Source organism: Argiope bruennichi, chromosome X1 (genome assembly GCF_947563725.1).
Source record: "Argiope bruennichi chromosome X1, qqArgBrue1.1, whole genome shotgun sequence".
Classification (NCBI taxonomy): domain Eukaryota; kingdom Metazoa; phylum Arthropoda; class Arachnida; order Araneae; family Araneidae; genus Argiope; species Argiope bruennichi.
In genome coordinates, this window is record NC_079162.1 from 69,832,258 (window position 1) to 69,846,512 (window position 14,255).

A 14,255-nucleotide genomic window follows, 5' to 3' on the forward strand; every position below is an offset into this window, starting at 1 on the left:
TGAAATCACCGCTCCGGTAAATTTCAGTGATATCGTATCGATTGTTACTCTCTATCGTGATCCAAAACCTGTAATCGAAATACCACCAGTAAGATCGTATCAAGGATTTGAATCACACCCCTCTTTGAAAAGTATTGATCACTTGTATTTGTGACTTTTTGATATTAGTTACGTAATAACCGCTCGTAAAATATTCGTCATCCCTACTTTCTACTATGATCCAAGACCTAATCGAAATATCACCATTAAAATCATATCAAGGATTTGAATCACACTTGTCTTTGAAAAGTATTGATTATTGGTATTTGTGACTTTTTTGTATTGTTTACATAATAAGAGTTCGTAAAATATTCGTCATTCCTATTAAAAATGGTTTCGGAAATGTCCAATTACAAAAGGTGATTTAACTACTGTCGTACTAGAGTTCCTGAGTTGATTATTTACAAATTTGTTCTGGGGAGGGAAAGCAGGGATGAAAAAGTAAATATTTAAACAAAAATGCTGTTATTGAGCATGATAAGTTTCTCACTGTGATTTTTAAAGTTTAATATACGTTTATGACATAGTCCAGGTTAAATTTATGTGTTTTTGTTCATTGGCTGAATAAAGATATTTATGTAACGTTCTTTTAAGATCGATATAAAAATGCACCTTTAGATTTCTTTGAAACATCTTGCACTGTTTTTTAAATACCTATACATTTCCTTCTTACAAATTTGTAAGGAGATATTAAATTAGAAGTTTGATTGTTTTGATATAAATTTTATTATGCTCTACTATGAACTTTTACCCAATCATTCTGCAAAGAATTTTGATGGGCTTTGAGTGATATTTCAATTGTCCAATGAAAACGTTTCTAGAAGAAAAGTTCTGCTGTGGGTGGTGCTAAATGACCGAGTCACGTGATGTGTTTTTCTACATACTGCCTACCTGAACAGGTGTCTAATCCTGAGCGGAAACGAGGATGTTGGAGGGGTGAAAAAACGTGAAATTTGTTTTAAAAGCTGAGTTTATTGCTTCCGACAGCATCGAGGCTACTGTGTTTCGCAATGCTTATGAGAAATCAACTGATGTAATTTATAGTTTACATTTTTCGGATGATGGCCCAAATGAATCGCCTTGCTCATGAATATAACCAACAGGTATGTTTGCACAGTTTATTTGAGATAATTTTCTCTCATCTGAATTTATTTTTTGTTCTGTTGTGTATTATATTGGTTGCTTGTACTTTCACACATAAAAGCAATCGCCGGTTGTTTGTATCCGCAAATTCGAAAGATATTTTCAATTTTAAAAGAAATTTTTGTGTGTCTCCTTAGGATTAAAAAGATGAGCATCGTAAATCATGGCACAGTTTTCATAATAATAAGGTCAATGAAAGCTTCGATATTCTTGATTTAGTGGCAGATATTTTGAATCATGATTTATTGCTAAGTATTTGTATGTACTTCTTTTGTACCAATTCTTCGTTATAATTTTTAAACGATCTGCTAAAAGCCTTTATGTTCTACCTCCGTGTTTTTTTTTTTTTTTTTTAATATCTTAATACCTTTAGAGCTAGATTTTTTTTCTTTTTTCAATCGTCTTCTATTGTTTACTTGTCTTTCATGTAATACTTTGATACGAAAAATAAATTTGTGCCATTTACCTTTACGGAAACCGATTTATTATTTTTGTCATTTCAGAGCAAATATTAATTGAAGATTGGAAATGATGATAATGGAAAGTTTTTATTATGATTTTAAATAGTATATTTTTAAACTATTATATTTGTAACTGGTGATATTAAATTATGCACAAATCCAAGATATTAAATGTATTTAGAATTTATTATATAATTTAAAGATTGTGCTTACATAATTTAAAATTTTATTTATTTCATAATTGCTCTGTCATGCATAAAAATATGCAATGGTTTTGTGTTGCATCTTCTGCCTAATTAAAACTTTTGATTAAAATTTTGTGAGAACAAGAAATAAAAAGATTCATTTTAAGTAATAGTATTCTAAATTTTGCTAACATTTTATAATCTTAGAGTATTTATAGTGTTAAAAAATATTTATCTTGCATATATTTGCTATAGCTATTATGTTGATTTGTATTTTCTTAAAGTTTCAATAGTTTATAAAGTATTTATTTAGATTATGAAATTGCATCAGAAATAATTAGATGAAGTTGGGGAAATTATCTGTGAAAGTTCTATTGTATTCACGATAAAATGCAGGGTTTTTTTTTGTTTGTTTTTTTGTTATATATATATATATTGTGGACACTTTTGAAAATCGTTATGTTTTCTAACTTTGAATGCTTATAGAAAATGTTACATTTCACAAAATGCAAACACTTGCAAATCATTTTAAAGAAAATTTAATGCTGATTTCAATACAAAAAGCAAAATTCAAATATTTGCAACACAAAAAAAAAGTTATTCTTACTTTAATCTGAATAACAAACCTAATGATGAAGTGGATTGTAATTTCTAACTTTCCTGCCCAATCACAGTTCTTGTTCTGGGAAGTAATCAAATATTAATAACTGCTAGCAGAAGATGACATCATGTTTAAAATAGGAAATTTTTTATGTAATCAGATTGCAAGTTAGAAATTTTGTTAAACTTTTTAATATATATTTGGAATATTTCTAATATTTAGTCAATAAGGAATGACATCAAATAAAAGAATAGATTGGACACCTAGACAGGGAACTAAGATTATTGTGTTGTAAAAATGTGGTTTTTCTATGCTGAAATTGCAAGACAGGTGGGTGGTTTTGTAACTACATCTGGTGTTCGGAAGTTTTGTTTACGATATCGGGAGTCAAATTCAATAAAAAAAATAAAGCAGGAAATAGCTGAAAAAGATGCATCATATCTCTTCATGACAAAAGAATAAAATGACTGTTTCCAAGATAGAAGAATGTCATTGGGGGCCACCAGAAGTCGTTTGAATGATGCTGGCATTTATGTCAGTTCAAGAACAACCAGGAGAAGATTATTAGATGTTGGACTAAGAGGTAGAATTCAACAATTCCTTATCTCAATTTACAGCAGCGTATAAAAAGATTACAGTGGGCAAAGGACACATTAATTAGACAGATGATCAGTGATCACAAGTTGTAAGGAGTGATGAAACAAAGATATTGTTATTCAGTAGCGATGACGAAAATATGTAAGACATAGAATAGGCAAAGAGCTACATCCTGACTACGTTCTGGCAACTATGAAGAACTCAGTTAGTGTTATCATTTGGTCATGTATGTCAGGAGACGGTATTGGTCTCTTTCATGTTATCGATGTGACATTAAATGCAAGAAAATACATTGACATTTTTCTAGAGAAAAAACTTGCACCTTCCATCTGTGATCTCTTTCCCAACGAGGCATCATTTATTTTTCAGCAGGATTCAGCCCCTTGCCTCACAGCAAAAATATTGAAAATGTGGTTTAGTTAAAAGAGCATTGAACTGCTATCATGACCAGGAAATAATCCTCATCTTAAAATTATTGAGAACTTATGGCACCGTTTGAAAACTCTTATACATATGAAGAGTTCATCAAATAAAAGAGGATTAATTGAGGCTAAATTGTTTCCTAGCATCATGCAGTAACGAAGGAAGAGTTTAAAACTCTCATCAGCTCAATGAAACATCAGTGTGAAGCTGTAATAAAAAATAAAGGCTACCCTACTTAGTACTGATAATTCACTGCAGTCATTAACATCGAATGTATCTCGGTAATTATTGCCTTTCAACTTTTTTTTGTATTGCAAACATTTGAATTTTGCTTTTTGTATTGAAATCAGCATTAAATTCTCTTTAAAAGGATATGTGCATTTTTGGAAATGTTACATTCTCTATATGCATACAAAGTTAGAATATATTAAAATTTTCCCAAAATTGTCCACAATTTTGGCCACCACTGTATATATATATTCATTTGAAACCTCATATGCCGCAAATAATTCATTAGTTTACATTTTCATTTCATATTGTAGTCTTCTGCATTCGAGACACTGATAATGCTTTGTTTTAAATCATTTGCATAAGGGAATTAAAGCAGACCTTAATTCTTATTTTGATTTCTTGGTGGCTTGAATTCAATATTGTTTTAATTATTTAAAATTAAAATGATCATTATATTGTATGAATGCTTTATATGCAATTTTAGTACACATGACAATATATATCCTACTGCATTAATTTGATATTAAGCAGTTTTAAAATTAATTTTAAAATGCAAAAAAATCTAATTAAAAATTTTAAAAATAAATTCTAATTAAAGTATTGTAAGGAATTATTAATTTTCTGAATTAATTTCTATGAATAATTTTCTAAGACAGTGGAAAAAATTTGGGATTTTCTATTCGAAAATTAGAGGAAAGTTGAAACTGTTTTTATAAAGATATTTCTTTAATTTTTCATTTATAATTATTTAAGGTTTAAATGTATCTGATGGTAAATAAAGGGATGTTTTGGCATTGTTTTGTATTCTATTTGAGTTTTGATTGAATTATACCATCTAATCTATATTATACCTATAATATTATGTATTAGATAACAAGAATTAAGTAGTTTTTTCATTCAAAGTATCTGGAGGTCCCCCCCCCCCTAAAATTACATTTTATTTCCAGATACTATTTTTTTAGCACAAAACTCAAATTTATTGAAGTTTTAAAGGTGCTACTGAATTTTCATTAAAGAAGTATCAATTTTAAGAAAATGTACATTCTTAAAATGCACATTTTCTTTAAATTTATCTGAAATATTGTTTAATATTTGATTTTTTTTTTTTTTTTTTTTTCAAATTTTAAAATTCAGCTCCTTGAAGGAATAATGTTCATTATTGAAATGCTTATCTCAGTGTTTAAAAATAGATGATAATTTTTTGAATGATGAAAACATCCTATTATTGTTTAAAGCAGTTGTTTTGATTACATGAAGCATAGTTTCAAATCGTAGTTCTTAAAAACTTATGGGGAAGTTTCTATGAAATTTTTGTACAATAATTAGTTTTAATATAGCTGCTGGCAGTTGTTTCTATATCTGCATTTCCTTTAATAATGAGATTTACAAATTTTATTTTAATTTTATGCAATCAGAGTAGATTGTTTGAATTAATTTTTCCGAGAATGTCTATGAGGAAAGTAAAAAAATAATTATAAAACATTTCTCCTTATCAGAGAAATGGGTGATGATATATTGCTTGAAATTGTAGCTTCTGTCCAATCCAATCAGAAAGCATATTTATTATATACCAACTATGCTAATTAAATGATTTAATGGTTTCCAGGTTATTAATTAGTTATGGATTTGAGAAATCTTCTAAAAATCGCCAATTCTCTAGAAGATGGAAAAATTCCTTAATTATATTTTAAACCCGCCTTTTGTAAAATTTTTCTTGAATAATAGGGAAACAAATTTAAATAAACTTTGAAGTAAAGAGTTTACAATTTAATTTATTATTGAAAAAGTTAAAAAATATAGTTTTTCTCTTTTCTCTTAATTCCTTCACAGTTAAGAACTTACTTGCTGAATCATTAGCAACTCTGTATTACATTAAATTATATCACTTTTTTTTCAAATATTTTTTTACTATTGTATGTTGTAAAGAATATTAAATGTATCCTGTCATTTGCAAAATTTTCCCATGAGACATTAAAATACTAAAGCAACATTGTTCCTACAGATTAATAATTTGTAGGGGAAAGTTAATGTTTCTTAATATAGACTGTTATATTATTCGCAGCATATCAATATTCCAATTTTATCTTCAATTATTGAATGTGCACTGTTTTTAATAAAATGTCAAAAAAGGAGTTAATTTCTTACTTGACTCTTTGTTTCCCTACATTGTTGCGAGAAATGATTACATCTAACTGAATTAAAAACTTTTTGAAAATTAAGAACGTTATGTAATGTGAAAAAATATTCTGCTGTTTAAGATTATTTTACATAATATAAATTTGCTTGAAAATAATTTTGAGAATTGTGATTTAAAAAAAATTTTTTTTTCATTAAAACATTCTTAAAAATATTCTCTATTCAGAGTGGTTGATGAATCCATTTCGTGCAAATTTATTTTTTAAAAAAAAATTCATTTAGCAATTGATTTAATTGAAAATCTAATATTTACTTTCTTAATGTGGTTTTTCAATTGTTTTAAAATTGGATTTTAATTCAATATTTTAATTATCAAAATCTTTTAAGCAGGATGCTTTACAGAGTAACATTTCTGAGAAAGGTATCTTAAATTTACATTTTAAAGCATCTCTGAAATTTAATATGTAATCTTCTTTGCATTGATAAATTTTATTTCATTGTAAATAAGAGTGCTAATTTTAAGAGATTTTAGTTTATATACTGATCTTGAATACATCTTCAATGTTTTTTTTTAAAAAAATTTGACTGTTCCATTTTAATCCAAAAAATATTTCCATTGCAGTGATTAAATATGCATTTTAAACTGAAACGAATTTTTAAAAATAGATAATGAATCTAAGAATTTACACATTAAAGGGAGGAATTTTAGTATATAGCATGTTCTAAAAATTCATATATGTGCATTGCTAATACAATTAATTGCATATTTTAAGTATGTTGCAACTCTAGGCAGTGCATGCTATGAGGTACCTTTTTAATAAGAAGTCAATTTAGTTTCGCATTTCAGCTAACCTTTAACATTCTAATAATTTATTTTAGGTTAATATTTACTTTGTTAATATGTATTTTTATGTATTATAACTCTAGACTGCCCAACATCCACTTATTTATCTATAATATTAGTGAATCAGATGTCCGATTTTTATGAATATTCTAAAAACTATGTTGTGAAATATAGAGAACATAACCAAGTATATTTGATAAAGTATTAATATTGCCAAATATTTTATCAATCATATAATTTATATCTTTTTAGCTAACTTATATATTTGGCAAGTAGGAAGATGAAATTTTTAAATTGACTTTCTTATAGCCACCATCTGCCTAATGGCCCTATGTAGCTGTCTAGTCTGCCTGGAAATCCAACATTGAATACAATAGTTATTTAATAACATAAGTCAAGCTTTTATGATTCAAATTAATGTACACAAAGGTAAAATCTTGTCAGAAAGTGAGAGTTTTAGAATTGTTGGTTATTATTCCCTAAGTACTGCAGATAAAACTGTTGATGAAGTTATAAAATCACTAAGCATATTTATTGATATTTTGGCTCGTATTCTTTGAAAGACTGCTTATAACTGGTCATGAGATATGAGCATTGATATAAATCTGTTTCACCATTATTTTGCATAATAAATCGTATTGTATGGAAGTGAGATTCACAAATATTCTTAATAGATGTTGAAAAGATAATTCATTGATGCTCTCCTCCTCCACACCTTGGCGACTAACTTCACTATCATGTGATGACATGAGACAAAAATGAACGTTTGGCAAATACAAGAAGTAATACCCTATTTCTGTTAAGATATGGAAATTCTTCTGGAAAATTCCATGTGCCGTTATGGTCTGTCGGAAGAATATATAAGTGGAGGCGTTGGTACGAGGACGATTCTCTTTTTGAAGTGGTGATGCGAGCTGGTAACGCCGAGTAACAGCATGACGCTATTCTGCTTTTGCTTTCATTTCATTATCGATTTGCTTCTGCCTGTGTGTTATTCATTTCTATTATAGTCTGTGTATTTTCTGTAGGCGGTTCAAGGTTACATTTTCTACTTCGATACTGGTTGTCTGCCTCGCAACGCTAAGGCAGACAACAGTGTCACTTTTTTTTCTCACAGCTGTTAAGGTATTCCGATAGCTTTCTGCTTTATACTTTGTTCAAGTTCGTTATAGTTTGTTCTTGATTGTGAGTTTACTCGCATTGTAGGTTTACTGGGATTTAATTACCTTTGGCAGGGAAACTTGGCGCGCATCTGGAGGAGCTATAGAGAATGCACATTTCTCGCATTGATAAGAGAATGATGGATGATTAAGGGTCCTTTTCCTTGAAATATTCACCTTTTTTTCTCACGGTAAAACTGATAAATTCTCACTAAGAATTTGTCCCTTCTAAACATTGACATTATGATGTCTAATAGATAATTATATTTTACAAAACAGATAAATGTCTAAATAGATAGATATCTAAAGAGGACATTTTTACTTAACGAAGTTTGAAAACTATATCTTAACTAGAATATGATATCTAATACATAGGGAATTGAATTTTTAGGCTATGACACGACAAGTTTTGGCTTCAAATTCAGGTTTTAGTGATACAACTATATAAATTAACAAATATATATATATATAATATATAATATAATTTGTTAAGGTAATTGGTCAGTAAATAGAATCATTTGCGCGTTCCAAACAATTATTATTCTATAGATTTTATTTCCGCCGCAGGTATATTTATTGCGTTAAAAGAAAATTAGTTTGTTGTTGCTTACTTTAAAACTTTAAAAGGAGTATTTTGAAAATATCAGAAATAAGGAAAGTTTGTCATATTTTAATCACCTAAATATTTTTTTAATGAAAACTAATTTCAATAAAGCAAAAGCAGTAAATATTTTGTAGTTTTTTTACTTTAAGAATGGAATAAACTTTCAGAGAAATACACTTTAAAGTATAAAAAAAACATACCTATTCTACACCATGCAGGGCGTTCTTGGCACCTTTATTAAAAAATGTGCAAGAAAGTTTTACAGAGACCACTCCAGCTGGGTTTTCTTAAAATTGTTTGCTTACACTAGAAGCTTAACGTCCTTACTGCAATGTACTGGCGTGGAAAAAGAAAAGCTTTGTCGAAACCATGGCAACGGAGAAGGAGAAAGAGTGAAGAGTAAGGAAAACGAGTGTCCTTGAAACGCCTACAGAAATTACACAGACTAGGTTCTTTGTGTACACATCGACTTGTTTTTGCTGCCTGTGTTCCATGTTTTCTTATCGTTTTCGTTTCTCTACATTGTGGATTTCTTTTAATGTACACTCACCTGACCCAAAATAAGAATGAGAAGCTTCCGATATGGTGATTGTTTCTCGCTTCTCTGATTGATAAAGTAATGGTGTGGGGCTTCCCACTTTCATATCGATGATGGGATGTATCTCCTACGCCAGGGATTTTAATGTGGCCTGAGATGGTCATTAGGACATAACCATAGTTCCTGTAAAAGTGCTGTCGCGACCATGATGGTCATTCGGTTGTCCTAAACGCTACAGCAGGGTTTAAGTAAATCTTTTGTGGTACATTCACCGGGCGATCTCTGTAACATAAGTGTAAGAAGTGGGATCTGCAGTATATGATGTTAATGAGATTTCAAACACAATTGGCTGACAAAGTCGGTCGGATTGTTTTGTTTGCCGATATAAAGGAATCGACGGAAGCTGGTCGCGAAAAAATGTAGAACAAGAGAAGAATATAATGGAACGAAGACAAAAAGAGAGACGGCCTGGGAAAGAAGAAATGCTATTACATAAATCCAGAACTTACAGATAACTGACAAGTTTCTACATTTGTATTAAATAATAAAAATTGTGAAACTTGACGGAATGCAATTTTTTGATATAGTAGTTATCCAAATTCTAGTTTTAAGAGAGAAACATTGTGTTGTGAAAAATAAATTTTTTTGTTATTTCGATATGGGGGGGGGGAATTATGATTTTTCAGGCCACAGTAATTTTCCATTGGGCTGAAATTTTTAAACAGTTAGATTTAGTAGTTGTTAAGAGAAGATCTGGTAAAACAATTATAAATATGCAATCTAGAATTTTTCGATTGCGGTTTATTCTTTTAAACACGAGGGTGGTTCAAAAAGTAAGATAATAAGTCTTCTGAGAGAAAAGGTTTATTTATTCGTGCATATTATTTTCCCACATAGCCACCATAGTTATTGAAACATTTGTGCCATCGATAAACCAGTCTTATGTAAACCGACATAAAAGAAATCGGAGTCCAGATTGTGGAGCGAAATGATAGCGGCATCCTGAACTTCGGCATCCGTTCTAAATTTTTTTTTCCTCGGTTGTCAGATGATGCACATACGTTTCACCCATTGATACTTTTCATGGGGGAGAAAAAACACTTTCACATGATACTGTATTGAATATTGAAATGACAACCTCATTCACGTGGCTTTGTTGCCATCTAAAGCTTTGCCACTGTGCCTAGCAAGAACATGTCTTCTGGCATGATTGCCCCTTTTCTTTTTTTAAACACGATATTCAGTATCCTGCCGATCGAAATGGTGAGTTCGTGTATTGTCGTCCTCACATGAATGCGGCAATGGGCTCGAGACATGGCGCGTGTTGTCATTTGTGTTGGCTGCTGTCGCCATTTCTTATCTCGCATATCTGTTTAGTCTATTCAAATTCTTTGTACCAAGACACTCCTGCTTTCCTGACGTTACACTTACCCCATAAGCTTTCACTAGCTGGCGATGAATTTCAGCTGGGGATACTTTCTTCCAGCGCTAACATCTGATTACACTTCGCATTTTAGTTACCGACCATGCATCCATCAAAACTGCCATTTTCTTAGAGATTTCGGTGCGCTACAGCATAGCTAGTTTTTTTATCTGTGGTGTTTGTTATCGCCTATTCTATTTAAACATGGAATTTAATTCGCAAGCGAAATATGTACACCCGTGAGAACTGCTATCTTACATATGTTCTTTAAATTTAGATGCTCAAAATTAGGCGTTTTAATTATTTTATGCTTATTAATTTTTAAGAAAGTACTGTGGTTATTAATGCTTATTAATTTTTATGAAAGAAAGCATTGTCACAAAATTGATAAATGAACTCGCGACTTTTAAAGATTTTTGATTTATTACAAAGTCGTATCTTTGCCTTTAAATGCCCAATTAGACTTCGCATCTCGATTTACGACTTCTATGAACTGCAAAGTCGAGTAAGATTTTAACTCATTAGTGTTCAAAAATTTAAGTTATTTGAATTTTTCTATAATGAATATTTTGCATGCTTATTTTTCTATAATAAGTTATAACATTTTTTTTGCTTCCTTAAAAGCTGGTAATTAATCTTGAGTGTCTAACATTTGTAAAGCCTTGTTCAGTTTTTCTTCCTATTCTAAAATTTGGAAAAGTGAGATAAATGGTATTGCTTGTTAAGCGACGACGTGCAGAGAGTTTTCGATTTCAAAAATAATAATTATTTTGATTAATCTTTCTACAAAATGCAAATATGATTGTAAAAGCATTTACTTTTAAATACTTCGGGAAAAAGACTTCAAGTAATGTCCAGTTTAAGATTAAATGAAATAGATTGCTATAATCATACATTATAAAGTTGAGGAAGCTATATGATGTTTTTGAGTTCAAATTAATGTTGCAAAATAAACAGGTATAAGTTTGTAATTGATCAAAATTTTACTCCAATTTTGTTATCGCTGTTAGCAATTCTGTGTTCGTGAGCATTAAATAAATTATAAGTCACAGAAAAATTAATCTAAACCGATTTGCTGAGTTTAAAATAATATGAAGAATGATTGACATATATTAAGTGTGATATGATCTCGAATATTTTTCTTTATAAAGATACTTATCATTTGAATGTAAAATTTTATCTCTACTATTTTTAGCATGTTACTTTGGGTGTAACCTAAATGCTGGGAGGTCTACAGAATTTTATTGAAACTCGATTCATCATCTTTAGATGACAGGCTGTATCTTATTTTCACACTAACTTATCCGAATCTGAAGTTCCCCTCCCCAAGTATATATAATTTATTAGTTCCTTTTTCTTTTATTTTGAAGTCAGTCTTTTTTTTTTTTTTTTTTTCTCCCTTCCCGATCTGCTCTAATTTATTTAATCGCATTCTTTTGTAACAAACGAGTCTAAGACCTACTTATAGATTTTAATTTTCGATTGTTAACATATGCGTATCATAACTACACGAGCTTCAAGCAAAAGCTTTCATTTTTTCTTTGTACTCTTTATTGTTTTAGAGATTAGAATTCAACTCATTTCTTGAATGTCTAAAATTGTTTGTATGAATATAACACTGTAATTATTTTTCCATAATTGATCCTCCATGTCTGAAAAATAATATTGTTTTGGCGCTACTTTTTAAGCTAGGTATAAATATACGTCTCTTTATTACCACCATCTGCTGTGAGGAAGTGCTACGGTTTATATAGCTTAAAAGATGAATAAATTTCATCTAAAAAGGATTCGTATATTTTGTGAAACTTGAGAGGAATCTAATTAAACTTTAACTTGAAAAATATGTCATAATGCTTGATGTAATCAGGATAAAAAACATCTAACTTCTGCATGATTCCCAGCTTTTTTTTTATTGCCTGATTAGCTATACAGGCTGCACTAATGAGCCTATCAGAATGAACAGAAGTTGTAACATGTTGATTAGGGACCAGCTGAGTACTCTATTCTATACATTGTAAATTAGTCGCTATTGGAAGTGTAGAAGTGCAAATACTGATAATAGTGCTACATTTTAATACTTTAAGCGTGCTGTCTTATTCTAGAGATCGGCAACTGCCAGTTCAGTCATTCGCCATTTTTTTTTTCCAACTGTACTTGCAATTTTTAATATTTTAAGCCTTTGTTGGTTTGTGAATTTAAGATATTGGTTGAGTTAAAAAGTTTTTAGAAAATATAGAAGACTCTATTAAACATTGTAACTATAGCTCTCTAATTTCAAAAATTGAAGCAATTTTATATTTTACTATTTAGATAAATCCAATCCTTTCACAATATGATTAGTTTTAAAATCAACTAACGGGTTAAAAAGAAACGCTGATTTCCAAAAAATCCATTCTATCTAAATAAATTTTTTTTTTTCGAATAAATGGTTTTTTTAAATTTCAATTAACATTTGGCATGATAATTGTTTTAAATCGCCATTTGATACGATTTAGTTTTTAAAAAATGTAACATAAGCACAGTTCAAAAATTTTGTAACTATTTTAAATATTATTAAATTTTATTACTAATATAATATATTGCAGTCGAATTTTGTTAATTTAAACCTAATGGGCCCTCAATAAAAATTCGATTTATCTAACAATTCAAATAAATAAATGCATAAAGATGAGTATAGCAGAAAGCAATTTTTGAACTGAAAAGGGAAATAAAGTTTTATTTTTAAAATGCAAGTGTTTTCAATACATAATTTATAAAGTGATAATAATTATAGCGAAAAATGTTAATGTTATAACAATTTCAATAAATATGCAATTTTAATAATCAATCTATATAGCATTTTGAATAAAAGAATCGCGCTATAAAATTTCAAAATAAACAGTACAATTCACATGCAATATGTTCAGTTTTTTTTTTTTTTTTTTTTTTTTTTTAGCTATGTGAGAAATTGTCTATTACTTTTTTGATTCAATAATTTGCTCAATAACAAATTCCTCAAGTGAATAAAGGGTCTTATTGCTCTATTTAGATGTGATGAATCCCTAAGCTATTTTAGATGTAGGGACCTTCATAAATGAGTTTAAATAAAGTAGTGCGCATGTTACCTGCAGTGTATGAAACGCCCGGCACTTTATAGAATGCTTGGCGTTTTTAGGTGAAATATGAGAATTATTATATATTTTCCCTAAGCATTATTTATAATATCTATGCATTTTGTAGAATGGCAAATGTATGAAAAAAAAAGGTCATGTTAAGGCTATTATTTAAAAGATATTCATTCGTCGAAAATAAAAATATCATTTTGAAAAATTAACGAGGAAAGGCAATTAAAAAATATTTATTCAAAATATGTAAAAAATTTAAAACTTTATAGTTCAAAATTTATGCCTTTCTTATTAAATAAAATATTCTACTTATTACACCAAAAAGAAAGAAAATTATTTTATTTTGAATTACTTTTAATTTTGTTTTTTACTAGCTGCCTTTGGCGATCATCCAGTTCACCAGGATTAACGGTCGTTAAAATTTTCAATTAAACATTTTATGTAACTTGGTCTTAATGACTTCCTCGGCCATTAAAACTTAAGAAAACCAGACCTATTAGGAAGCATAAAATTTTAAAGCTTCAAATTTTGATAGTCATGTAACTCATGCCTTATATTGTTTCTGTTCATTGTACTATACTTTCCCCTGATTTTCTGTAATCTCCCCTAAGATTTGAACTGTAATTTAAATCTGAAGTGATCAAACTTCTAGTAATAAACATGGTTTAAAAAAATATAAGTACAAGAAAAAAGAATCGTTCAGCATTGAAGTTTTATATATATAACAGAATATTTTTTTATAATTATGCAATGCCTCAAAGTATTA

General features: G+C 29.2%; 1 protein-coding gene across 1 annotated transcript in view; it reads left to right on the forward strand.

Moving 5' to 3' along the window:
- Positions 1–938: 938 nt before the first annotated feature.
- Positions 939–14,255, forward strand: part of LOC129958069 (uncharacterized) — a 65,774-nt gene continuing 52,457 nt past the window's right edge. Inside the window, exon 1 of the mRNA XM_056070240.1 lies at positions 939–1,142. Within this exon, the coding sequence (XP_055926215.1) occupies positions 1,098–1,142 (45 nt within the window). The 5' untranslated portion in view covers positions 939–1,097. The remainder of the gene's footprint in view (positions 1,143–14,255) is intronic.